Genomic DNA, 27,811 nt, shown 5'->3' with positions numbered 1-27,811 from the left:
AAAAATTTTACAGTTATAGTATATTCTTTATTTTCTTTGCAATTGACAAACAAATGTGTGCAAAAATGCTTACATACTGTATTTGATCATTACATGAGTATCTAGTGCTGTATGGCTCTAGTAATAATTCAACTGATAACAATGCATTACATTTAAACATGCTAATACATGCAAGGTGGTTTTGTGTAGATAAAGTGCAGGCATCAAGTGTATGTTCCTTTTGTTTATATGCAATAAAACCACTGTATATATAGAGATGCATTGCTAAGGCTTTTGCATGGATTCTGTAAGGGCATAAAGTCTTCAAAGCCCAAGAGCGTCTTCTTCAACCTGACAGCCAAGCAGAGAGTTCCCTACCTGAATACACTCTGAGAGATTGACCACTGAAACACACACACACACACACACACACACACACACACTTAGCATAAATAATCATCATCATCACTATGAATGCAAGTCAGTGTACGAATGTTAGTGATAAATTTGTTAATGCGGTACTGGTTAGTCTAATTAAGTTTCTCTGAATTTGAAAAATGCTTATTTAATCAAAATGTGGATTTTAATTTTTCCAGCAATAAAAAGTCAGTATTTTATTTAATTCAAGAGGTCAGGCAATGGCTGATAGAGGCTGTAGTTTAGAACTTACCCTTTTGTGTCCGGATCCATGCCACAGCTTTCTTGGCCAATAACTGCCACTCAACCTGGGCAGCATTCTTAAAGCCATGCAACCAAACCAGAGCCAAAAGAGTAGCCCAGACATCCGGGTTCACCTGCATACAAAACCAAACAGGAAAATTCTTGATATTACTCTAATGATATATATGATACATAATGATAATATTCCCCTAATGATTCATATTTTTTATGTGCAGCATACTGTCATATCTACTTAAATATTTGCTTAATTCAACAAATAAATAAATTAATTAATTAATAAAAAAAATCTACTGTAAGATTTTATATGGAAAACAAAATAATTAAAAGTACTAGGACTAAGAAGAAATCTTTGGATTTTGGAATATAGAAAGAATCACTGTTTCATATCCTGAAATGTTTTATTTTTGGAACAACTCTACTTGTTAAATAGAGCAGAGTAAATAAATATCATTAGGAATTAAAAAGTAAAATAAAAGAATATGAGTACATTGCATCATGTGTGATGCTACTAATATTTACTGTGTATTAACCTGTGCTGGAATCTGCTTGACCAACTCTTTTTCTGTCTTCCCAAACACCTCTGCCAGTTTAGACTCCATTTTCCAGTAACCAGAAGCCTTCTGGAGGGAGATGAGCTGTAACAGGTCATCCTTTGTAGACTCAGGAGTCTCCTCAAGAGTTTCTACAGACACTTCAGGACAGAAACATATCAATCCTTATAGTAGTCATTAACAATAAAAAATATATATATTTGAATTACATAAAATATTTATTTAAATGAAGCTCTGGTTAAATCAGCCTGCTGTTTGTGGTGACAACTGATATTGGAATAATGTTCAGTTACAGCTTGGCAGTTATTAAAAAACTTATCTAAAATACAGTTGCATCTCAATAAATTTGAATGTCGTAGAAAAGTTCATTTATTTCAGTAATTCAACTCAAATTGTTAAACTCGTGCATTAAAAGATTGACACCTCTGTGTGTGGTGGCTCTTGATGCCTTGGCCCCAGCCTCAGTCCATTCCTTTTAAAGTTCACCCAGATTCTTGAATCGATTTTGCTTGAAATGCCTCTCAAGGCTGCAGTTCTCTCGGTTGGTCGTGTATCTTTTTCTTCCACACTTTTTCCTTCCACTCAACTTTCTGTTTACATGCTTGGATACAGCATTCTGTGAACAGCAGCTACTTTGGCAATAAATGTTTGTGGCTTCCCCTCCTTGTGAAGGGTGTCAATGATTGTGTTCTGACAACTGTCAGATCAGCAGTCTTCCCATGATTGTGTGGACTAGTGAACCAAACTGAGGGACCATTTTGAAGGTTTGGGAAACCTTTGCAGTTGATTAGCTGATTGGCATGTCACCATACTCTAATTTGTTGAGTGAATTGGTGAGTTTTTGTTAAATGTGAGAAATTCTTTCATAACAATTAACAGAATCAAAGACAAACTACTTAAGCCTGTGTGCATTGCATTTATTTAATACACAAGTTTCACAATTTGAGTTGAATTACTGAAATAAATGAACTTTTCCAAGACATTCTACTTTATTGAGATGTACCTGTATATTCATGAAGAGTCATATATTACTATTATTCTATTAAATCTATCTATCTATATCAATATATCTATAAGTTAGTGTATTGAACTCTAAGCAAAATCGTTACTTACTCATGTCCATACTCCTTGCTGTAAGACAAGTTACACCAATGTTGTGAATGATCAGTGGTACCTGGTATTCTAATTTTGTAAGTAAACATTTACTACGAAAATACAATATTGACAAAAATACAATAATATTAGAAAATATAAAAAATAATAATCTTAGAAGTTTAATGTTCAGTAACTTACAGGCTCTAAAGCACTTCATCCATTTAGGCATACCTCATTTGATTAGACAGAGTAAAACAGAAAGGTTAGATTTTCTGGTTGCTCTGAATGTGACATTTGCTTCGCTGTCTATCTTCCATTGCAGCTCATATGCACACACTGTATAACGTGTATATATATATATATATATATATATATATATATATATATATATATATATATATATATATATATATATATATATATAAGATAACACAGCCGCTTGTGAAATGGCAGAATGTCAACCACCAGCAGGAAAAACTGTATAATTCTAATCATGTGAAACTGGTATAGTTTAATTAAGTGCTTTTGTGTAAACTGGATCTGTTCTGGCGTGACTTCGCTCATGAAATTGTGATGTATTTCATTAAAATGGTGCAAACAAACAGTCAATCTAAAAGCACAAAACAGCTGCAGTAAACAATTACATTTTTGTCACTGTTGTGGTATCAACAAATGATTATGCATTTGTTCAACAAAAATTCATATTTTCTTCTTTTTTTAAAGTCTCTTAGCTTGCTGCGTTTCATTCTCTTTTTATATAGCATTTGTTTACTACAAATTAACAGTTAATGTTTTTCAAACCTGATTTTACTACATTCAAATCTTTGTTTTCAATGTTTGTATATTAAATATATGCATATATCATTTCATTATTGTACAAAATTAAATTTATTATTTATTCTAGATGCTAATATCTTCACAACTGTCCTCACAAAATGTCTGTGCATTTTTCAAACAGAAATTGTTCAAACTTGCCATCTGCAATTATAATTGAAAACAATACAAATGTTGAAATACACAAATTGCTTTATCTCTCATACACAAATGCTGTTTTTTGTCTTCCTAACGCAACCCTCCCCATTTATCCGGGCTTGGGACCGACACTAAGGCTTGTGCAACCCTAATGGCTGGGGTTGGTTCCATGACCATGGATTGAACCCGGGCCACAGCGGTGAGAGAACTGCATCCTAACCACTAGACCACCAGGGACCCTCTGCACACTAACAATTAGTATTATATTGAAATTCATATAATGTCATAACAAATAAAAATGATGCAAACTTACTTATTTTCCTAACTAGAGGATGAATCCCGTCAACATGGAGGTTTGAATGGAAAAAAATATAATAGGAAAAAAGTTTGTATATAAAGTCAAAGAATTCATGCACAAACAAAAACAAAAACACAAGACACCTAAATAGAAACACCTTTGCACATGCAATTATTAGACTGTGGCATCAGCTCAATGCATGAATAAGGTCATAGGCCTAAGTGAATGTTCTTAAATCAAACACTAAAATGTGTGTGTAAGAGTTGGTGTCATCTCAGTGACTTTATTGCTAGCATGTGTGTTGGTGTTGGTATTTTTGGTCTCCTGTGATTTCCACAAATAAATCATTGATGATATTTAGAATTTTACAAACAAACAAAAAGATCTACATTAGGAAACCACGGCTGGATTCATTTTTATCTCCAAATTCTGATGTTGAACATCACCTGAACCAGAATTTCCATGATTTTATGCATAAAGATGTGGCTTTGTGATATATACAGTATATATATATACATGAATAAGCAGATGTGTAGACATTCCTAACATACACAGAATATCATATTCTGATACAAAATAAATAATACCTATAAGTTTCTTGTCATACAGTCCCAAAAGCCTTTAATTTAATCCTTCAAGGACGTCTGTCTGAAATGTTATGGTTCTTGGAAATAATATACTGCACTCAGAACTGAACACTTGCTTGTCAATATAATGTTCATACTTCAAATTAATTTCACAAAGTAGAGCAAAATGACAGTGCAAAATACAGGTTTGGGGAGATGAGTAGACCTGCAGTAACTACAAGGGCATAAAGTTGATCAGCCACATCATGAATTTATGGGAAAGTCAGGCTGAGAAAAGAAGTGACTATCTGTGAGTACCAGTATGGTTTCATGCTAAGAAAGAGCACTACAGATGCAATACTTGCTTTGAGAATGTTCATGAAGAAGTATAGAGAAGGTCAGAAGGAGGTGCATTGTGTTTTGTGGATCTAGAGAAAGCGTATGACTGGGTGCTGAGATAGGTGTTGTGGTATTGTATAAGAAACTCTAATGTGGCAGAGAAGTATGTGATTGTGGTGCAGGACATATGAGGACAGTTTGACAGCAGTGAAGTGTGCAGTAGGACCGACAGTCTGTTTCAAGGTGGAGGTTGGATTGCATCAAGGATCGGCTCTGTGCCCTTTCTTGTTTGCAGTGGTGATGGACAGGTTGACGGACGAGGTCAGACAGGAGTCTCTCTGGACTATGATGTTTGCGTATAATATTGTGATTTGTGTTGAGAGTAGGATGTTTTGAAAACAAAGTAAGAGTCTAGATTGAGATGGTTTAGACATGTGCAGAGGAGGGACATGGGGTATATCGGTAGTAGAATGCTGAGGATGGAGCCGCCAGTAAGGAGGGAAAGAGGAAAGCCAAGAAAGAGGTTTATGATGTGGTGAAGAAAGACATGCAATTACATGGTTTGAAAGAGGTAGATATAGAAGACATCTAAACAGCCTGGAGGCGAATGATCGCCGAAAGAAGTAGTAGTTAACTAATGTAATCAATATTATAAGCTAAGGCACCCACCATGTTAATGGATTTACAATTGTGTAAAAAAAAATTATAATTTTATTTCAAAGTTGGGATGTATAGTGGGACTGAACATTTCCACTGCAAAAGTGGTTTGAAATATTTCTTTGCCATCTAGCAAGTAAATGATTCCAGACAGGCTTTTTGGTATAGCCATGGACCATGTTATAAATTACCAGTTACCAAAAACAACATCATGAAGAACGTCTCTAGGTTACGATCGTAACCCTAGTTCCCCGAGGGAATGAGACGCTGCGTCGTAACGCTTTGGGAACGCCCCTGCGTTGTCTGCGCTCTGAACCACATGTGAAATTTGACCAATAGGTGAGTCGTGACGTCATCGGCGGGCGACGTTGCGTAAACCAGGAAGCTACAAATGGCTGCGAGATGGTAAAGACGCCACCTTCTGCAGGAGAAGGGTAAGCGCCGCAGGGATGCAGGGAGTGTGGCACGGAGATGCAGCGTCTCGTTTCCTCTGGGAACTAGGGTTATGGTCGTAACCTGAAGACGCTTCCCTTCGGGAACTCGAGGTGCGTCGTAACGCTTTGGGAACGAGTGTCCAATCATGCCACACTGACCAGACCCTGCCTAGTGAGTGAGGGCCTCAGCACCTGCACGTAGAGCAGAGGAGCCCGGGGTGGCTCTAAGGTTAAGGTCATAGAACCTGACAAAGGTCAGCGGGGTGGACCAACCAGATGTCCTGGAGTGACACTACAGCGGACCAGGCCGTAGAGGCCGCCACACTCCGGGTAGAGTGAGCTCGGACCCCGAGTGGTGTGGGGAGGCCGGAGGACTCGTAAGCCGACACGATAGCATCCTCTACCCACCTGCTCAATGTCTGCTTATTGGCCGGGAATCCTATTAGGGCCATAGCAGATGAACAGCTGCTCTGACTTCCTCCATGGACTCATCCTGTGGAGGTAAGTGTCCAGTGCTCGCCATTGACACAGACGGTTCTGTCGCTCCTGGTCGGGGGCTAGGAATGGAGGAGGGCAGAATGCCTGTAACACTACATGTCGTGTGGAGCCGAAGGCACCTTAGGTACGTACCCAGGTTTCGCATAGAGAAACGCTCTGGCCATGCCAGGGCAAACTCCAGGCGGGACGGGGCCATGGACAGATCGTGCAGATCCCCGATCCTCTTCAGGGAGGAAATCGCTAAGAGAAAGGCGGTCTTAACAGACAGAAACCTAAGGGCCACCTTGGCCAAGGGCTCGAAGGGGGGCTCAGATAGAGCCGCCAGCACAACTGCCAGGTCCCAGACAGGCACTCTGGGTCGTGTCCCGGGCCTCAGCCTCCGGGTGCTGCAGAGGAAACGTGTTGCCTACCCAGCAACTTCCCGCAGGCGGGGTGACATATGCCACGATGGCGGACATGTAAACCTTCAGGATTGAAGGGGTTAACCATGTGGCAAACTGTTCCTGTAAGAACTCCAGAACCGAACCGATCGGGCAGTTAACTGGGTCCAAGTCATGGTGCTCGCACCTTGACGTGAACAGTTGCCATCGTGCGGCGTACGACCTCCTCGTGGAGGGAGCTCTCGAGTGGAGAAGGGTCTCTACTACCTTGGTAGAGAGACCAGCCGCTATGAACTGTGCCCCCTCAGGGGCCACAGCCACAGCCTTCACAACTCCGGGCGGGGGGTGAACTAGGGTTCCGCATGCCTGCGAGAGGAGATCCCTCCTGGGCGGAATTTTCCATGGAGGGTCCTCGAGTAGAGACACCAAATCTGCAAACCATTGCTTGCCCAGCCATCGAGGTGCTACCAGGAGGAGACGGACTCCATCCCGGCGAACTCTCCAGAACTCCCGGGAGCAGCGCGATCGGGGGAAAGGCATACAGGCGTAGCCTCGGCCACGACTGTACCATGGCATCCAGACCCAACGGGGCAACAGAGGGGACAGTGCTAAGTGTCCTGGGTCGCAAAAAGATCCACCTGGGCTCTGTAGAACCTTCGCCATACAAGCTTTACCACCTTGGGGTGGAGTCGCCATTCCCCAGGCCTCGGCCCCTGTCTCGACAGGGTGTCTGCTCTGACATTCAACCGTCCGGGGATGTAAATGGCTCTCAATAAGAGGAGTCTGTCCCGGGACCACAAGAGGACCTCTTGTGCCAGCTTGTACAAGGGGTGAGACCAGAGGCCCCCCTGGTGGTTGATGTAAGAGACCACCACATTATTGTCTGTGTGGTCAAACACATGGCGATCTCTCAGGTCTGGGCTATCATCTCCAGACAATTTATGTGCCACGAGAGACGTGGGCCACTCCACAGACCCTGGGCGGAGTGGCCACTAATGACCGCTCCCCACCCCATAAGGGAAGCGCCCATCATTAGCGTGACGCGAAGACAAGGAGTCACTAAAACAGGTCCTTGGGACAGAAACGTTGGGTCCTTGCACACATCCAAGGCTCGAAGGGCACGCCATGAGACCTTGATAGTACGATACGGATTCCCCCTGGGGGAGAACCCTCTGCCCGGAGCCACCACTGAAGGGGCCTCATGTGGAGGAGGCCGAGTGGAATTATACTGGACGCTGCCACCATTAGACCCAGCAGCCTCTGGAACTGCTTTACAGTGAGTGGCTGGCCTTCTCTCTCCCTCCTGACTGCGGTGAGGATGACTTCGACCCAGGCGGGAGACAACCGTGCCCGCAACCTGGTCTAGTCCAACACCACGCCCAAAAAAGTGGTTCTCTGCACCAGAGAAAGCACACTCTTGCTGGCGTTCAGTTGGAACCCAAGCACCTTCATGCAGGCGAGAACGACATCTTGATGCCGAACCGCCTGGTGCTCCAAATGAGCCAGTACCAACCAGTCATCGATATAATTAAAAATGCGGATGCCCTGGAGCCGCAGCGGGGTCAGTGCTGTTTTGAAGCATTTTGTGAAGGTGCGGGGCGAAAGTGCTAGGCCGAATGGGAGGACCCGATATTCGTAAGCTTCGCCCCGAAAGCAAACCTCAGGAACCTCCTGTGTGCAGGAAGGATGGAAATGTGGAAGTACGCGTCCTTCAGATCTAGCGTGATGAACCAGTCCTCAGACCTGATCTGAGTCACAACCTCCTTGAGGGTAAGTATCCTGAACCTGAGCCTCATAAGTGAGCGGTTCAAGGAGCAAAGATCTAGAATGGAACGTAACCCGCCATCCTTCTTCGGAACGACAAAGTACAGGCTGTAGAAGCCTGACTCTCGAACCGAGGGGGGAAACACCTCGATGGCCCCTTTCCCAAGGAGAGCGCGCACTTCCTGTTCCAGGACCAGAGCCTGCTCGGCCCCCACCAGGGTGGGACACAACCCTTTGAACCGGGGAGGAGAGGACGCGAACTGAATCGCGTAACCGTTCTCTATAGTCCTAAGGACCCACTGGGAGACCTCTGGCAGCCCCTCCCAAGCTGTCAGAAATTTCCTCATGGGAACCAACCCCTCCCCCATCCACAACAAACTACCTGGTGGAAAGATGGAGAGCGAACTGCTGGAGGCAGGCTGCGCCCTGAAGCACACCTTGTGGCAGGGCTGACAGACCGGCCTCCTCGACCCGAACGGCCAGAGCAGCGTACTGTGGCCGTTGACACCTCCTGAGAGGTGGAGGGGGGCCATGCCCTGAAGCACATCTTCTGGCAGAGCCAACGGCCTGGCCTCCTGGTGGTGCAGGGGAGGGACGGACACAGTAGAGTGAGGTGTACACCGTCCCCCCGACCGTAGACTGTCAGGATCTACGCACCACAGCCCATGTGTTGGAGGCGAGTGTGACCCTCATGTCATCCTGCTCCTTCTTGGGCCTGCTTCTGGTCTTCGCGGTGCCCGGAAAAACAGTCGGCTGTGTTTCAGCAGTAGCTCTCTCTGAGATCAGCGAGAGAGCTACTGCTGAAACACAGCCGACTGTTTTTTAGACTCCTGGAACCTGTTCACGACCGCCGTCACAGCGTCGCCAAACAGTCCAGGAGGAGCCATCGGTGCGTTCAACAGCACAGCTCGATCCTTATCTGGGAGGTCAGATAAGGTGAGCCACGGATGTCTTTCTGTGGCTTCTAGGGCCGACATGGACCGACCAACGGCCTGCGCCGCGTGCTTGGTGGCCCGAGGGGTTAAGTTGGCAGCGTGACGCAACTCCTTAATATCGCCGGCCTTGGAGCTAAGTCCCTCATCCAAATCAAATAGCAGGTCAGCCTGGTATGCCTGCAACACACCCACTCCCTACTAAGGCTGATGTACTAAGGTTTAGTAGTAGGGAACACCGGGGCCTTTAGCTACGATGCTACGATAGGGGAGAGATAGCTAGATAGCGTCTCTTCCACAAGCCGCATCGCCCCATAGCCGCAGTCCTTAGCCCCAACCATGTTCACGTAATGCAAGGAGTGTTGGGAAAAAGTACGCATGGAGCACAGGGTCTCCCAAGACCTGGACACCTAGGTGTGCCGGTCGAGGATGAATGGAAGGCCCTGGTGCCGAGGAAGTGACACAGGACGCAGGAAATGCTCATCCTGCTTACTGGGTGCGCGCTGCTTCTGCTTTTCCACCGGCCAAGCTAGATCCAGCTTGGACACAGATCGTGTCACGACCTCGGGGAGCTTCTCGTACAGCACAGGCTGTGAGGAGTCCACGGGCTCGCTAGCATCCATCATCTCACCCTCCTCGGAGGGAGAGACATGTAACACCACGCTGCCCGTGCCGGGAGAAGAAGCAGCCATCGGGCCTGCTTCCCCGAGAGAGCAGGAGCTTCATCCAGCAGGAGAGGCTGGAGAGGACTCATCTGACTCCAACCCCGCTGCTACATCGGCTCATAGTCATGCGGCTATAATGCGAGCAATCGTCTCCCTTGAGAGCCGATTGTGCATGCTCCACTCCCAAGCAAACAACGCACCGATTGGTCAGATTTCACGTGGTTTAGAGCACGGACAACGCAGGGGCATTCCCAAAGCGTTACGACGCAGCTCGAGTTCCTGAAAGGAAACAGTTTTTAAAATGTAAGTGACTTACAGGGAAAAAAAATGTCAAACGGTGAAGCTCGCATCATACCTGTACAGAGGTTAACAGAAGCAGGTTAGATTATTTATGTACTTTCTACAATGTGTTTGTTCAAAAAAGCACAATAACTGTAATATTCTTATTCAAAGATCAGGTTTATTGAAAAAGGTAATTATAATTTTAGATCAAAGAGATTAGTGTATCCATGTGATCGGGATCTGATGTGTTTTCTACTGCAGCATTTCTGTCGCATCTTCTAAAAATATGAATTTCAGTTGAATGGGTAGGGATTTCTTTTACATTTACAATATATTACTACATATGTACAGTATAATGACTAATAAAAACTATGACAGTAATTTTTCAGTTTACTTATCACATAAATATATGGCATTTTAAATAGTAGTCACTAGGTAGTTATGTACATTAATAACATAAAATAATAAAACCCTGTTGTGTGCTTAAATTAAAGTCACTATGTTCATGAGATGTTCATGAATGTATGGCATGATCTTTACCCAGATTTGAGAATTTATTAGAAGACTCCACTGCATCTAACCCCACCACTGAACATAAAAAAAAAAAAAAAAAAGAAATCAGATTGTGCTCTGTATGGTATTTTATGCATAAAAGCATTACAATCATGAATGCAGATTATAATCATTCAAAGCATAAGGAAAAGGACTCAGTCCTTAAATTAAAGCCATTCTGGTTAATGATAAAATGATGGCATCATCTTTAATCATCTTTCCAAACTTTACCATCGACATAAGTCTCAACACATTAAATTAACAAATCAGAACACAATATTAGTCTCATGTATTTTAAATTACTGTTCAGTTACTTACTATAGGACCCAAGTGCACAGCCCCGCAGCACTAAACATGAATAAAAACAAAAACCAGGTCAGATTGTTGCTCTGTATGATATGTTAATGCATACAATTATTTTCACATTTAGACTACTGTAATGCTTTGCTGGCTGGAGTTTCTAAAGCTACCCTAAGTAAATTACAGTTGGTACAAAATTCTGCTGCTAGAATTCTGACTAGGACCAGTGCAAGGGAACACATCACACCTATCCTGGAAAAATTGCACTGGCTTCCAGTTAGTTTTCGTATTGAGTTTAAAATTCTCATGCTCACCTATAAGGCCTTGAATAATCTGGCCCCTCAATATCTATGTGAGCTGATAACCCCCTACACACCTTCACGTGCTCTACGGTCCTCTGAAGCTGGTCTTCTAACTGCCCAAAAAAACACGGCTAAAAACTGTGGGTGATCGGGCTTTTTCTTCTTTGGCTCCTAAACTGTGGAATTCCCTGCCCTCAGAGATCAGGAATGCAGAATCCCTGGGTGTTTTTAAATCCCATCTTAAAACATACTTTTTTAGGGTAGCTTTTATGTGACTTCTTTGTTTGTTATTTATTGGGCTTTTATTTTTTTTATAGTTAGTTTTAGTGTTTGCATTATTATGTGTATCTTTTCATTTTATCTGTTATGTCAAGCGCTTTGAGAAACTCCTTTTAAAGGCGCTATACAAAATAAAGTTTATTATTATTATTATTATTATTATTATTATTATTATTAATAAAAGTACTAAAACCATTATGCTGATCATAATATTCATAATAATTTTAAATAAATCATAATATATGAAAGGTTTTGAGTACTGAGTGAAAAAAATACTCACTCGTTGTAGAAATTCTGCTTGTCAACAGAGGTCCCTTCACAGCTTTTCCGCTACCCTTATGGACAGCTATGAAGGCTGTATGTGAGCTGATCACTCCACACTGCTTACTCAGTTCCACCACTCTGGACTTCAGAACCTCATATTCAGCTTTATCATCCTGCTCGTCCCTTTCCAGAGAGTGGATCAAAGAGCGAGCACCCAGCCTGTGAATAGTCAGTCTGCACACACGCACACACACACACAGACACACACAGACACAGACACACACACACACACACACACACACACACACACACACACACACACACACACACACACAATGCTGAATGAGCAAAAGGTAACCAAACTTCAGTTGTCATAACAAATTGAGATCTTTGTTAATGAAATATGGTGGAATTCTGACCACATGCCATCAATCATATAGAAGCATTTAAAGAAGTGCTTCTATTTTTTCTAGAAGGAAAAACATTCTTAATACCTCAAATTCATATTTCCTGACAAAATAGTACTCATTTAATTTTAAAATGACTCCTGAATGATATAAATCCTTATCATCAGCTAGCTGGTCTGGCTTATCCCACCAAACTGTCATAGACGTCTCTTTAAACTATCTACAAATAATAACAGATACAGTATGTTTGATTATTCTCGAGTACTTAAGATAATATTTTCAACTGTGAAAGATCTGGCAGCTAAAGCCACCAAGCTACGGTTTTCTGTAGTATCACACACACACACACACACACACACACACACACACACACACACACACACACACACACACACACACACACACACATCATAATCAGAAATGAGAAGAGGCAATGGATTTGTATGTCTTCTAATGGTTACCTGCTATTCTCAGCAGGATTTAGAGAGAAGTAGACAGTGTTCAAAACTTCCTGATCTCCCAGCTTGTACTGCACTGTTAATTTTCCATTTGCTTCTACACTTTGACACTCCTAGAGACAGAAATGCAGATTTGATTATGTATACCCAGTAATTTATATGTAAGACCATAAGAGACCAGCAATTTTAATAACTTTACACAATATATTCAGAATTTCAATATCTGGAAAAGAATCTGAAAAAGGTGTGAAAATATGCTCACTTCTTCTTTCAACTGGGCATAAATTAGTGCTCTTTGACCATGGAAAAGTGTTGTAATTTGGGGGCTCAGACGGGTGAAAGACACCCCAGTCCAATCCTCAGTGATATCAATCACTGTTGGTTGTAAAGCATAATGGAGAGACTGCATTACCTAGAAATGGGAATTGAAATTGTGTTTACTATAGCAATTAACAAAAATTTTATCCCATTGGGTTTAAGAATATTTAATTTTTTTGCTTTTTGAGAACCCAGTCTTACTTTTGCCTGCATGCTTTCAGTTCCTGTGATAAATTGGGCATGGCCAGAGCTGTTTTCAGCCAATCCTGTAATGAGGGCAGAACTCGCACCTTCACCAATCCCAAATGAGAAGCATCTGTTTAAACAAAGTATTGCATTATAAATCCCTTATATACGTTGAAACATACTAAGTATGAAATAAAACGCAGTTAGGAAAAGAAATAATCAACCATTAGCTGGTGTGGTGTGTGAAAAATTCAACAGGGCTGTGGTATAAAATCAGCCAAAACAATTATACCATTTGCCTAATACTGTGCAACTCTGTGCTGCCAAAATATCTCTGACTATTCAGGGCATTACCTCTGCAAGACCACTCTGGTAAGATCATAGCAGAGGATACTTTAAGTCCTGTAAGTTGTGAGAGTGAGGTCTATGTATCAAACTTGTTTGTCGAATTGAGGTGTGGGGAATTTGGAGAAAAAGTCAACATTTTGAACTCATGTCATGTACTTCAATCCATTTCTGAACAGATTTTTGCAATATGCAGAGACCACTGCCATTAGGAAATACTGTTGCCATGGTGGGGTGTACTTGGCCTGCAACAGTTTTGAGGTAGGTGATGTGTGTCAAAAGTAAAATTGACATGAATGCAGTATGCATTCCCAAAGAATTTTGGGACATTGCTAATGCGGGGAACAAGGAGATTGCTGATGCTGTGTTGCACCCATCAAGCTCATCAAAGTCTCCACACATTAACCCCATTGAGAATCTTTCCGATGTGCTGAGGACACTCAGCAGTGGTCCAAATCTATCATCAATTCAAGATCTTGGTGTGATGTTAATGCAATTCTCGACAGAAGAAAATGCTGTGACATTGCATTCCCCTGCCTTGCCCCCTTCGGCGGCTGTCATGCGGCCGCAATCTCGGCTGCTCCCCTCCTTGATCTGAGACACCTGGGACTCGTTAATCATGCACCTTAATAAACTCCCATTCTCGAGTCTCTCGCTGTCCGTTATTGCACATTATGCGGGTGGGACTCAAGACTCTCTCTCTCTTCGTGTGGACCCCGCCTCTTTCCAGGCGCAACACAGATATACATTTCCTGCTCCGGACTCCGCTTCGGACATCGTGGGTCTCGCCCCTTTCCAGGCATACCACGGATATCTCCTCAGCATTTCGCTTCGGAGCATACTCCTCACATCCTCGCCTTTTTTGAATAAAACCCGTTTTATTGACTACGGCTTCTGCCTTCGTTTCCCTTACATGACAGAATAACGGACTCCTGAAAAGGAATAAAAGGACAAAGAAAAGGTGGGCAAAAAAAAAAGATGGAAAAAAGGACATGACTCTGCTCTGCTCCAGGACCTCTAGGAGAGCTCTGCTCTGCTCCAGGACACCCAGGAGCAGAGCGGCGCTCTGGAGGTCCTGGATTGGAGCGGCGCTCTCTTGGAGGTCCTAGAGCGCCGCTCCACTCCAGGACCTCCAAGAAAGCGGCGCTCCAATCCAGGACCTCCAGAAGAGCGCCGCTCCGCTCCAGAGTACCCCAGCACACTCAACTTAGCTCCAAGGCCGCGAAAGGGACGTCAAACCACCACCTGGCCGCGAAAGGAACGCCTAGCCACCACCTAGACACAAAAGGGACGTCGAGGCGCCACCAGACCACAAGAAGGCGGTCGTACCACCGCCCCCGGGCTCCTCAGAAGGCGACGGCTCGCTTTACTGTCTCCCTGATGGCGACGGCTCGCCCCCGAGCTCCTCTGATGGTGATGTCTGGCGTCAAGGTATCCCTGAAGGCAGAGTCACGCCGCCAAGTTCATCTCAGGGCAACGGCTCACTTCCACGTTCCCCGGGCTCCTCAGAAGGCGACGGCTCGCCTCACAGTCTCCCTGAAGGCGAAGGCTCACCTCACTGTCTCCCTGAAGACGACGGCTCGCCTCACAGGCCCCCATAAGGTGAACGGCTTGCCTCACCGTCCCCCTGAAGGCGAAGTCACGTCACAGAGTTCCTCTACAGGCGAAGTCACGTCTCAGAGTTCTCCCTCTGATGGCGGCGGGTCGCATCCAGGCTCCCCGTAATGCCAGCACTTCACTCAAGGCTCCGTGGTGGAGGCCCCCCGTTCCGTGTCTCAGTGGTGGACATCGTTAGGGTTCTGGTCTCTGCCGAGGGCCTCCAGTCTCCGTGGAGGGCGTCGCGCTGCCTCCGGTCCTCGCCGAGGGCTTGCCATGGATTCCCCTGCCACGCCCCCTTCGGTGGCCGTCATGCGGCCGCAAATTCGGCCGCTCCCGTCCTTCATCTAAGACACCTGGGACTCGTTAATCACGCACCTTCATAAACTCCTGTTCTCGAGTCTCTCGCTGTTCCTTATTGCTCTCTCTCTCTCTCTCTTCGTGTGGACCGCGCCTCTTTCCAGGCGCACCTTGGATGTTACTTTCACGCTTCGGATTCCTATTCGGATATTGTGGACCGCGCCCCTTTCCAGGCCCACCTTGGATATTACTTCCACGCCTCGGATTCTGACTCGGACATTGTGGACTGCGCCACTTTCCAGGTGCACCACGGATATTCCTTTCCTGCTCCGGATTCCGCTTCGGACATCGTGGGTCTCGCCTCTTTCCAGGTGTACCACGGATATCTCCTCAGCGTTTCGCTTCGGAGCATACTCCTCACATCCTCGCCTTTTCTGAATAAAACCCGTTTCATTGACTACGGCTTCCGCCTCCGTTTCTCTCGCATGACAATAAGCTTATGAAAAATCCATGGCAAATGCATACTGTAATCAAAGCAAATGGTGATCCAACATTATATTAATTTGAGTGACCTTTTTGGTCAGGCAGTGTATATACATAAATACATACATACTGTACATACACACATACATATAGATTACTCATTAGCACAAAAAATGTAAATGTTAATTATTTCATTTTATTTACTAAATTGAATGCTTTAAGTTGTAAATAGCACATGCCTGTGAAAAGAAGCATTTTTCCTTACACACTGCAGAACATGTTCAGTGTTTCCTACTTCACCATCTGTAAATATGAACAACTGAAAAAGAAATGTTGGAAAACATAGAAGAAAATAATTAATAAACAGTGTTACGTTATTGTATAGGTAGGGTACACAGTTCAGAATGTTAGCATTTGCTATAAATGCTATATTCACGTACAAGTTGAAATATCAAATATAGGGTTATTCTAAACTGAAGTGATGAAAATAATTTGCTTCAACAGTCAATGTTTTCAAATGGAACAACTGAAGGACATTTCATGCCTCTGAGAATGTTGTATTGTTGCTGATACTGATCCTGCAAATAAGCATTTTGCAAAGAAAATGTAGAAAAGATTATGTAGCAGGGATTATGGACCATAATTACATTACCCATCACCCATATTAGAAAAATATTTTTTTACTTAACTACATTTAGCAAAAATCAGTGGATTAAAACTTAACTGGTCAAGCACACAGAAAGCCCCCTCTGTTTAGAACTTGTTTTGATTGGTGCTTGGTGGTATTTACTATGTGCAAACAAGCAGTTCAATGGAAGGTAAAAGTGTGGAAGATAAAGATGCACAACAACAGAACAACAGCCTTACGAGGCTTGTCAAGCAAAATCGATTCAAGAATTTGGGTGAACTTCACAAGGAATGGACTGAGGCTGGGGTCAAGGCATCTTTTCAGATGAGAGCAAATTTTGTCTTTCATTCGGAAATCAAAATCCTAGAGTCGGGAGGAAGGTCGGAGAAGCTTATAGCCCACGTTGCTTGAAGTTCAGTGTTTTCATAGTCCACTGTGTTTTTTTAAAAAACAGAGTCACTGCACCTGCACCAAATTTTAAAGCACTTCATGTTTCCTTCTGCTGACCAGTTTTTTAAAGATGCTGATTTAATTTTCCACCAGGATTTGGTACCTGCCCACACTGCCAAAAGCACCAAAAGTTGTTTAAATGACCATGGTGTTGTTGTGCTTGACTGGCCAGCAAACTCACCAGACCTGAACCTGTATTGTCAATAAGAAAATCAGAAACAAGAGACCAAAAAATGCAGATGAGCTGAAGGTCACTGTCACCTTGGCTTCCATACCTCCTCAACAGTGCCACAGACTGATCACCTCCATGCCATGCCAAATTGAGGCAGTAATTAAAGCAAAAGGAGCCCCTACCAAGTATTGAGTAAATATACAGTAAATGAACATACTTTCCATACTTTCAATGTGAGCCAAAATCATCACAATTAAAAGAACCAATGATTTAAACTTCTTCAGTCTGTGTGCATTGAATTTATTTAATACATGAGTTTCACAATTTGAGTTGAATTAATGAAAAAAAACTACATTTTAATTTATTGAGATGCACCTGTAGATTGCTAAGAGTAACATTAAAGTCTTTTCACATAAACTAGGTTAATTAAGCAAAGAGTCTTGTGACAAAAATTATAATCGGACATTATAGCCATAATAAACCATAGTACTGTGGATACTTTGTTTGAAGGCAAATACTTTTGTACTTTTACTCAAATAAAAAAGTTTAAAGGGAGCACTTTTTTACCTAGTATTTTACCACTGCTGAGCACTTACACCTGTTGTTTTTAGATGTTTACATTTATGACATTTGACAAACACCCTTATTCAGAGCAACTTACAAATGAGCAGATGAGGGTTAAGGGCTTTGCTCAAGGGCCCAACAGCTCAGTGGTCGTAGGATTTGAACCTGTAACCTTCCGATCCAAAGGCAAATGCCTTAACCGCTGAGCTACCACCTCAATTGTCTCATTATCAAGCTTTTGTGTTTGTCTGGTGTATGTGTCTTTGCTTGATGCAGTTATGTTTCTTGCATCACGATCTTGGGTTGTTGGTTTGATACCTGCTTTCTCATTTAAATTAAAGCTTCACTTGCATCTTTTGAATAATGTGTCAGAGTCTGGTACAATTCCACGACATGGGAAATCATTTATTTGCACAGAAAAAGTTAATTTGAAAGAAAATACTGCAAATGACCACAAATGTTTTTCTCACTGTCTATGAGGAAACATGCAAGATTACTTTGTTTACTCTGCACAAAATCGTAAAATAAATGTTCCATAGCAAATTTTGCAGACAGATTTAAAATAGACACACTCTTTTTGCAGTCCCATAAGTATAGTCTTGTTTGGCTGAAAAGCTGATTGTGCTATGGTATTCAAAAGAAAACTGGGGACCATGGATCAGACAAAAATAAATATACTGGACTTGACTTGAGATATAAATGTATACTAAAAATGCTAAATAAGGTCAGCTTGTCAGTGATAAATCCCTGCAAAATATGATAAAGCATAATATTACCTGTCTTGGGTGTTTGGGGATGTAAGCCTGCTTGTAAATATGTTCCAGAACTTCCAGAATATCTGTGCCCCCCATGTCTGCTTGCATATTCTTTATCTTCTTCACAGCCTGCTCCATAGTTTGCTGACTGTACTGCACACTTTTTCTAAAACCAGGGAAATGCAGACAAACCCAACAAACCTGTTACATTCATGTCATGTCAAGTCAAGTCAAGTTTATTTCTATAGCGCTTTTCAAAACAGACATTGTCTCAAAGCAGCTTTACAGAAATCAATAGTCAAGGTGAATGGTGTGCATTTATCCCTGATGAGCAGCCATGGCGACTGTGGCAAGGAAAAACTCCCTAAGATGTAAAAAGGAAGAAACCTTGAGAGGAACCAGACTCAAAAGGGGAACCCATCCTCATTTGGGTGACATCAAGAGTTTGATCATAAATCTTTCAACAATACAGAACACTGGAGAGTGAGAACTAACATGAGTACTGGAGTATAAGCTTATAAGAAATGTTCTTTCTACAGTCTTATACAGTCTATATGGTTAGTAGCTCCTAGTTTTATGAGCTCAACATTTGTGATCATCACAGATCCAGCATCAGCTTCTCCATGCCAGAGCCTTTAAACACTCCAGAAGGTCCAATGTCAAAACCATACATGTAGCGGGATCCAATTGACACTGGTACGGCTCTAGATGGTTCGGGATGTTTGCGAGTTCGGCATTTACTTCTTCAAAGGTCCATAATCTTCACGTGACTGGAGCTGGCCAACCTCAGGATGCCTCGGGATGGGGAGAGAAAGAGAAGCAGTGGAGAGGAATTAGTGTAGCTGCTGTTCATGATATTAACAGCACAAGTTGATAATGTGCATGTGATCAGATGTTCTGGAGCACAAGGTCATGATGTGATGTAAAGTCATGTAAAGTCAAGAAGTGTTTCTTGTCATTTCAACCATATATAGCTGATGCACTACACAGCAAAATGAGACAACATTCCCCCAGAACCCTGATGCTATATTTAACAACATAAAACTACATATCAGAAAACACAGAAACACTAGTAAAAGTCCTCGCCACATAAAGTACATTGTGTACAACCTGGTGTAAACAGTGCAAGACAGACAGTGCAAAGACAACACAAGACAGTGTAAGACAACACAAGACAGTGTAGGACAAATACACAAAATACAAAATAGTGCCACCAGTAAACCTACTGTATATTACACAGTGCAGTGTGTAAAAGAGTACAGTGTACCTTGTAATTAAACAAAAATGTAAACAAAAGGGTTTGTGCAAAACAGCAATACCAATAGTCAAAAAATATGTGCAAAAACAGCATGTAAACAGCATGTAAAAACAGTTTGTAATGAGGTAATATAATATGAGTGGTACTGAAGACACGGATGTGTGAAGTAAGTACGAGTGTGTGTTGAGTCCGGGTTGCATAGTTCAGTCACACAATTGAGTGTGTGTGCGCACAATAGAGCATGACATTTACATCTAACTAACACATCTAACTAACTCTGTATCACTTGCACACACTCTCCCTCAGCAACAGGTTTATTACAAATTTATCCTGTCCTATTTACATTTAGAGTTACTCACGAGAAGATGGATTTATAAGTAGAGCCAAAGCCATAGATGTTGAAGAAACAGCCCATGGGGAGACTTTTCAACAGCAGGAGTAGAGTATCCTAAACACATCATTACTCATATAGTCAGTATTATATCTTGTTTTTAATTAAACGTGTATCCATATAAAAAACAAAACGTTTTCATTGCAAAATATGTCATGATATAAAATGAAAATAAGTATTTCACTTCAATTTGTAATTGAGTCTTACCCTGGCACACTCAATGCGTGGTTTTGCACCTTCTTCATTATGCATGGCGCAGTTCATACTGCCAGATCTGTCCATAACAAACACAAACTCACCACACGGCAACATAGAGGACATCACCGACTCAGGGAACTCTGGATAGAAACTGATCATTACCACAGGGTCTCTCATGAGAGTCCCTAGCAGAAGAAAAATTAAAGAAAATAAGAAAATACATTACTATTTTGATCAATTTGCAATTTGCAAATGTAATCATTTTCAAAATTCTAAATAAAAGATGTGCCTTATTTATATTTAATGGTTCTAAAAAACTATTGAGTCAATTAAATAAACTATAAGAAATATGGAATTGTACCTGGCTGTGCTGTGGGAGCTCCAGCCTCCACTATAGCAGTGAGCTGATGGGGATTTTGATAATATAGATACAGCTCGACATCTCTGTCAAACATATGACCTGGACAAAGGCTTACCTAAAAACACAAATACTCTATATATAATAATTCTGATTAAAATAAAATAAGAATCCGTTTAAACCAACATGCAGATACGAGACTGTGCTTACTGCTGATGTTAAATGTATTGATAAGTGCGATCTGGCACTGTCTGCCTGTTATTTAATTTCCTTTTAGTGCATTAACTTTTATATATATATATTTCCTAAATTCTAAAGATAAATTCTGGAAAAAAAAATCCCATACAGATTTACCTGAACAAGCTTTTTAGGCAAAAAACAAAATTATTTGGGTAATAAACAAGGCTGCTGAAATGGTTTATTAAAGTATCATTTAGAGATCAAATTCAGGAAACATATTATTATATTAATAACATGATTAATATAAATATATTAACATAATTTAAAAGATTCTTAATCAGGGCTTACTTGACTGATCCTTTTTACATTTCAGATGTAAATGGTATAGTAAATGATCTTCTCTGTTTAATGTTCGACAGTGTTATGTTTTAGACCACCGTGCTACAGTTAGGTATTAGCTTTTACTGTTATATTGTGACTGAGATCAGTTTAAGTTAAGAAATCAGAATCAAGCTTTATTGCCAAGTATGGTTGCACTTACACAGAAATTGTTTTGGTGACAGAAACTTTCAGTTGCACATGAAAATAATAAAGCTAAGTATTATTGAACAAAAAATTACAAATCAGAATAATAAAAGTGCTATTGCTTATATGTTTTATTTTATTGCACAATGGCCAAAGCTTTTAAGTGTTCATGAGCTCTGGCCTGGGGAAAGAAACTTTTGCCTGGCTGTCTTGGTGCTAGGTGCTCTGTAGCGTCAGCCTGACGGCAAAAGTAAAAAAAAACATATGGCTTGGATGTGAACGATCCAGGGTGATTTTCTGGGCCTTTTTCTCACTCTGGATGTGTATAGTTCCTGCAGAGTGGGCAGGGGGGCATCAATAATCCTTTCGGTTGTTCGAACCGACCTCTGTAGTCTTCTAATGTCTGATTGTGTAGCTGAGCCAAACCAGATGGTTACTGAAGTACACAGGACAGACTCCATGATGGCTGAGTAGAACTGTTTGAGCAGCTCCTGTGGCAGGTGGAACTTCCTCAGTTGGCGAAGGAACTACATCCTCTGTTGAGCCTTTTTAACAATGGAGTCGATGTGATTGTCCCACTTCAGGCCCTGAAAGATGGTGGTTCCCAGGAACCTGAATGACTCCACTGCTGCCACAGTGCTGTTCATAATGGTGAGTGGGGGGAGTGCATGGGGGTTTCTCCTTAAATCCACGATCATCTCCACTGTTTTGAGTGTATAAGCTCCAGGTTGTTATGACAGCACCAGACAGCCAGCTACTGAACCTCGCTTCTAAATGCAAATTCATCACAATTGCAAATGAGGCAGATGACTGTAGTGTCATCTGCAAACTTCAGGAGCTTGACAGAGGGGTCTGTAGAGATGCAGTTGTTGGTGTACAGGGAAAAGAGCAGTGGGAAGAGAACACATCCCTGGGGGGCACCAGTGCTGATAGTATGGCTGTTTGACATTTCCCCAGTCTCACCAGCTGTTGCCTATCTATCAGAAAGTTGGTGATCCACTGACAGGTAGACATGGGAACAGAGAGCTGGGTTAGTTTGGTCTGGAGGAGTTTTTGGATGATGGTGTTGAAGGCCATACTAAAGTCCACGAACAGGATCCTTACATAGGTTTGGGGGGGGAGAGAGATTCTGTCTCCATTCCTGTAGGCATGCTCTTTGGCCTGACGAAGCTGTCTGAGTCTTGCTGTATACCAAGGCTTATCGTTGTTGTATGTTAAATGAGTCCTGGTTGGAATGCATATATTCTCATTCTGATATAAGATGTTACAAAGTCTGTGAGCCCATCCAGATCAGAGGCAGCATGCATTCAAAAACACTCCAATCAGTGCACTCAAAACAGGCTTGTAATGCCTGCTCTGCTTCGTTGGTCAATCTTTTTACAGTCCTTTCTACAGGCTTAGCAGATTTAAGTTTTTGCCTGTATGTAAGGAGAAGATGAAACAGGCAGTGGTCAGAGAGTCCTAAAGCAGCTCTGCAGACATCCATCCTTTATCGTGGTGATAGAAAAGCAACTGGAAAGCTCCACACCGAGGCAGTCTTCTGCAGTGCCATCTTGGAGGCTAGACCACGCCATCTTCGAGGCTAAATGTGTATTTAATTATAATGAGTCATAAATATTCCTACTAGAACTATAGGCAACTAGAAGTATGCATTTTGAGAATGTAGTAACTGTGAATGGCTTTTTTAGTTTACATCATATGCAGAAGTAAAAGACCTCGTGTGATTATTCACTCCAGTTCATTTCAAGGTCAAGTTGATAATATTAGTTAAATAGCATTCTCATTTCAGAAATATTGATTAAATACAAATGTAATGACAATATGTGATTATAAATGTAATGCCTTGCTTTCAGATTTTAGCAGGAAGAGCCCCTATTCGAATTAGAAGATTCAGCCATATTATGGATAGTAATGATAATATTATGGATATTAGAAACGCCTCACTGGACCCTAGCCGAGTACTCCACTGAGTATAAAATATTGACTTCGGGTTTTTGTAGTCTTTCATGATTTTCCATGTCTATGTTGACCAAAATGTGCAGGCTATTTGTTGGTAGCTTTTTCCTAGTCTGAAAAGTCTAAAACCCTGTTTGTTTAGTCAATCCTTTTATTAAATGCCTTTCTTTTGTGTAAAGTGCAGATCTGTTGATTGTATGGGTATTCAATTGTTTTTAGAGAGTTAAACTGTCATCAGTTATTAAACCCACTATTTGAAAAATAACCAATTAATTGTATACATGGTCCCTCTGTCCACTCCCTCTGCTGTCTTACCATACCTTTGCCTCTGTGTGGTCTGTATTGAGGAACATCAGGGGCTCTAGAAGACTTTTGGACTCCACTTTAGTGATGGGGTTTGGAAAGCTCATGTGTGCAGTAAATGACAGTGAGTAAGGAATGCCAGTGGTAACTGATGTTATCTCTGACACTATACCATCATCTAAACCTAAAAATAAAAAAGCATGTTTGTTTTGATCTTTTCTTATAAAATGGAACAGTACATATTTATCTTAAAAACTATACATGACAAGAAGGTGTAGGCTGGTTTGTGTGTGTGTGAATAATACCAGCTGGTGTGTAGCGGGGGTTAAGCACTGCAGGCAGACAGAAACGCAGTGAGTGATCAGCCTCTATACTCAGCTCTGTGATATAGACAAAAGTAATGGCGGCGCTCTGGCCAGGGGGCAGAGAGCCCACACTCAGCTTGAAGACATCGTCGGACATCTCACTTTCTTCCAGCAGAAAGACCTCTTCACCCGAACTCAGTGCATCATCGTATTTTTCCCTTGCCTGTAGCAAAATATATGAGTTAAGGCTACATTCTCTCACTGTGTGGTGAATTGACTATAAATAATATAATCTGCTTAATTGTAACACTTAGAAAACAGCTAATGCTCTGTCATTTTTGCGTTATGGCTGCAATAACATTCATGTTATTATAGTCTACAGGAAACTGCAGGTAAGTTCTTTGATTTATCTGACAATCTTAGGAAACCTCAGCATTGGTAATGATAACTGTTTAACATTAATATAATTAATATCTAAGTAACAAAATTATCTATAATTTAACATAGACATGTGGCTAAAAATAACAACATTAACTAAATTGTAATTATTATTATTATTATTATTATTATTATTATTATTAGTGTTATTATATTATAGTATGCAGAAATTCAATAATAACCAGAAAAATGCTGATAGCAGCCACTATGTCAGAAGGGTTGTACGATTATTAAATGCTGAATAAGTAATGACTGGTATCTTTCGAAGGGAAATTTTCACATTATCGACTATCAGTCATTAAGTACTCACCTCCTGTTTTTCCTGCAATTCAGCCACTATCTCCTGGTCTGCAATCTTGGCACTGAATTGGCAAAGAGCAGCTCCTGAAGGCATGGGGAAAACAAACACAGCCTCCAGAGGGTAGTCTTGCTCATTTACATACTGCAGGGTGGAGTTCACTGTTGCTACATGACTTTGAATCTCCACGTCCACCTCAATGTGCTTCAGTGGAACTAAGCAAGGAAACATACAGCAGACATGAAGAAGTCAATAAGAGTATGCAGAATTTAAGCTTTATATCACAGCTGGATATTTTCATTAATTTGTGAATTAGTTGATGTAAGATACAATGCAGTCAACTTACAAAAAAACCCTAATAAATGCAAACAATGAATCAATGATTGTTCCTAGTAGATCTTATCAGAGGTTCACGTGATACTGAGAAACAATGTAATATTTAGCATGCCTTAATAAAAACTAATCTTTTCTAAACATTTTTATTTTATTGTCACTGCTGTCTATCCATAAATTGCAACTCTGAATAATCTCATTTTTTTATATTTTTATAGTATAATATATTTCTCATAATTGATTTTTACAATTATTTCAAAAAAAGCTTCTTATTTAATGTTTATTCACATCTTTAAAGGCTCAGCATCTCAGTGTAACTGCAAACTGTGTCTTGATGCACTATGATATAATTGACACCTGGGTGTCAACACTAAAAAAGGTGTTAGGGAAAACAAATTACACATATTATACTATTCATATTATGGCATTATCTACACATGCACAAAGTAAATGAATCACTTGTCATTTCCACATTGTTGTGCTGGGAATCAAGCAACAAGACAGTGGCAGTACGTACTCTTATGCCAAAACAGCCCCACCCCGCCCCACTCTGTCCGACCACGCCCCTTCGGCAATCGACCCCGCCCATAATCTATGTAGCGCCTGTGAATATGTTGCTTTAGTGTGTCTAATTGTATGTATCATTTTCATCCAGAGTGTATATTTCTTCCTAAGAAAAGGCCAATAAAATTAAACTTTTACTTTCAGGTTAGGATTGGATGTCAGATTGGATATATTGTGCACTATAGGGCATTGATCATATTGAGTATTATGATATTTTTATTATTATTACTATTATTATTATTATTATTATTATTATTATTATTATTATTATTATTTATTACTACTTGGTTTGATTAAACCAATGGAAAATTATAAATATGTATTTTTTCATCTTGTAAATCCTCTTGCACTTTCTGCTTGGAAAGAAAAAAAAAAGAAAAGAAATTAATTTATTGTAGATTATTTTGTTTTTCAATTCCGCATTAAAAATTTAATTATTTTTTCCAAATCTAGGGTCGCCCAGTTAATTTGATTTATGCGTTCATGCTTCAGATGTGATGCATATCTCCTCTGATTACATTAACGCAAGTAAAAACAGTGCAAACACCATCAGAAGTCACAATGAATAAAAAAAAAAATGTCAGCGATTAAAAAAATAAAAAGCCTAGAAATAAAGTGAAAATGCATCCTACCTGGTTCTTTCATGTGTGTCCGCAGGCCACATTCCATCACTGTAATCTCCTTAAGTAAAATTCCTAACACACTGTTGATAAAAATTATCTGTGCGAGAAAAAAATAAGTAGTTCACACACACACACCCACACACACACACACACACACACACACACACACACACACAAAGAAAGAAAGAACGGATAAACGTAAACGTTATACTAAATGTTAAAGAATAAACAAGTATCATACAGATGGCAGTCAGTAGATAAGGTTATATTGGAGCAGAGACGTGAATTTGGTCCAGCAGTGTCCCTATATTTGTTATTAGACGTCAGGACTGGATTCAGTGCAGTTCTGGGTTGGTCCACGCCCCCAAGGTTTCATTTACGCCCCCTAATGCTCGCCTAGAGAATAAGAAATCATGATAGTTTAGATTTTTTAAAGCACAATCCACCATCAAACACTCATCACAAAAATAACACTACTATAGAATACGTTTATGCAGTTCAGCTAAAATAACAAGGTTTTTAATTGTGTGCCTCTGACTGCAGTAAACACTAGTAGAATCAGATCAGAATCAGAATCAGGTTTATTGGCCAAGTGTGTTGACACACACAAGGAATTTGGTTCCAGCTGTTAGTGACTATCAAAAGTACAGACATAAATAAAACCTATACATGACAAAACAGACAAGACAAAACAAAAGCAGACTATGCAAGACAATACAGACAATGTGAGACAGTATAGACAGTATGTGTAATAAATAGGGATACAGATCAGTAATGTACATAAAGTGTGAGAGTGCATGGTAGTGCAAATGACAATATTGTAGGCTGCTTAAATCACTTCAAAGTTATTCAACTAGTAGCTTTCAGACAGAACTAGGGAAAGTCCACGTTGGCAGTTTGTTATGGTTTTCTGACTATAGCAGCTTTAAGCAAATATAATGTGATTAAAAAGAAATCCACATGAGATTTTTTAAATAAAAATAATAATTTAAATTAAATATAGTGATAGCTAAAAATCCGTGGAGCATGACATGTAAATGTAGTTGTTTTCACAATTGGGAAAGGTACAAAGTTCTCTACAATGTCTTTTATGTTGTAGAAATGCTTTTTACCTTAACTGGAACTAAAAAAAGAAAGATATTTACTTGTCACATATACATTACAGCACAGCGAAATTCTTTTTTCACATATCCCAGCTTATTAGGTAACTGGGGTCAGAGCATCATGAGTCATAGGGTCATGATAGAGTATACCTGGAGCAGAAATTGTAAAAGGTCATGCTCAAGGAGCCAAAAGTGGCAGCTTGGCGATAGTGTGGCTGAAACCCCTCAACATTCTGTTAAGTAAAAAAAAAGCTATAACCACTGACCTACCACTTCCCCCACATAGCCCACATAGTGGACACATACAGTAGGCCACATAGTGTAACAATGATCAACCAGATAACGCATACATATAAATATAAATTCTTTTTCCTAGAAACATTTTACTGTAATTTTTTAGAGACTAGGCAATTAATGTTGATTGGTAGAATATTAGATTACAGTGGATCCGGAAAGTATTCACTGTGCTTCACTTTTTCCACATTTTGTTATGTGGATACACCCTTTCAAAAATGGAATAAATTCA

At 41.0% G+C, this 27,811-nt stretch overlaps 1 protein-coding gene across 5 annotated transcripts; it reads right to left on the bottom strand.

Moving 5' to 3' along the window:
• Positions 1-26,536, bottom strand: LOC124392511 (von Willebrand factor A domain-containing protein 5A-like). 5 transcript variants are annotated; one of them, XM_046859616.1, is made up of 23 exons: positions 26,464-26,527; positions 26,192-26,279; positions 24,675-24,877; positions 23,927-24,149; positions 23,639-23,805; positions 20,661-20,775; positions 20,309-20,484; positions 20,070-20,158; positions 18,474-18,618; positions 16,123-16,202; positions 13,175-13,289; positions 12,918-13,067; positions 12,659-12,768; positions 11,807-12,024; positions 10,964-10,993; positions 10,634-10,681; positions 10,128-10,166; positions 3,592-3,603; positions 2,505-2,537; positions 2,325-2,342; positions 1,191-1,351; positions 650-773; positions 1-383 (listed from the first exon to the last, which is right to left on the bottom strand). In XM_046859616.1, exons 2-23 carry the CDS (start codon positions 26,226-26,228, stop codon positions 304-306), a joined length of 2,373 nt encoding a protein of 790 aa, XP_046715572.1. In that variant the 5' UTR covers positions 26,229-26,279; positions 26,464-26,527; the 3' UTR covers positions 1-303. The 5 variants fall into 5 exon arrangements, 4 of the variants coding, with proteins under 4 accessions (XP_046715572.1, XP_046715573.1, XP_046715571.1 ...); XM_046859615.1 differs by having other exon boundaries at positions 2-383; positions 26,424-26,536; XM_046859617.1 differs by lacking the exon at positions 2,505-2,537 and having other exon boundaries at positions 26,192-26,536.
• Positions 26,537-27,811: the final 1,275 nt, after the last annotated feature.

This window comes from Silurus meridionalis, chromosome 10 (genome assembly GCF_014805685.1).
Source record: "Silurus meridionalis isolate SWU-2019-XX chromosome 10, ASM1480568v1, whole genome shotgun sequence".
NCBI lineage: Eukaryota > Metazoa > Chordata > Actinopteri > Siluriformes > Siluridae > Silurus > Silurus meridionalis.
The sequence above is the reverse complement of the archived record's forward strand: the minus strand, read 5'-3'. Positions and strand labels throughout refer to the sequence as shown.

Excerpts from the sequence above, each read along its gene's own strand:
- LOC124392511 (XM_046859615.1), bottom strand. The coding sequence starts at position 26,228 with ATGGAATGTGGCCTGCGGACACACATGAAAGAACCAG. Across the intron at positions 12,769-12,917 it reads ATGCCCAGTTGAAAGAAGAA|GAGTGTCAAAGTGTAGAAGC; the intron begins GTGAGCATATTT and ends TTCTGTCTCTAG. Across the intron at positions 10,167-10,633 it reads TAATAAATTCTCAAATCTGG|GTATGATGCGAGCTTCACCG; the intron begins GTAAAGATCATG and ends ACCTCTGTACAG.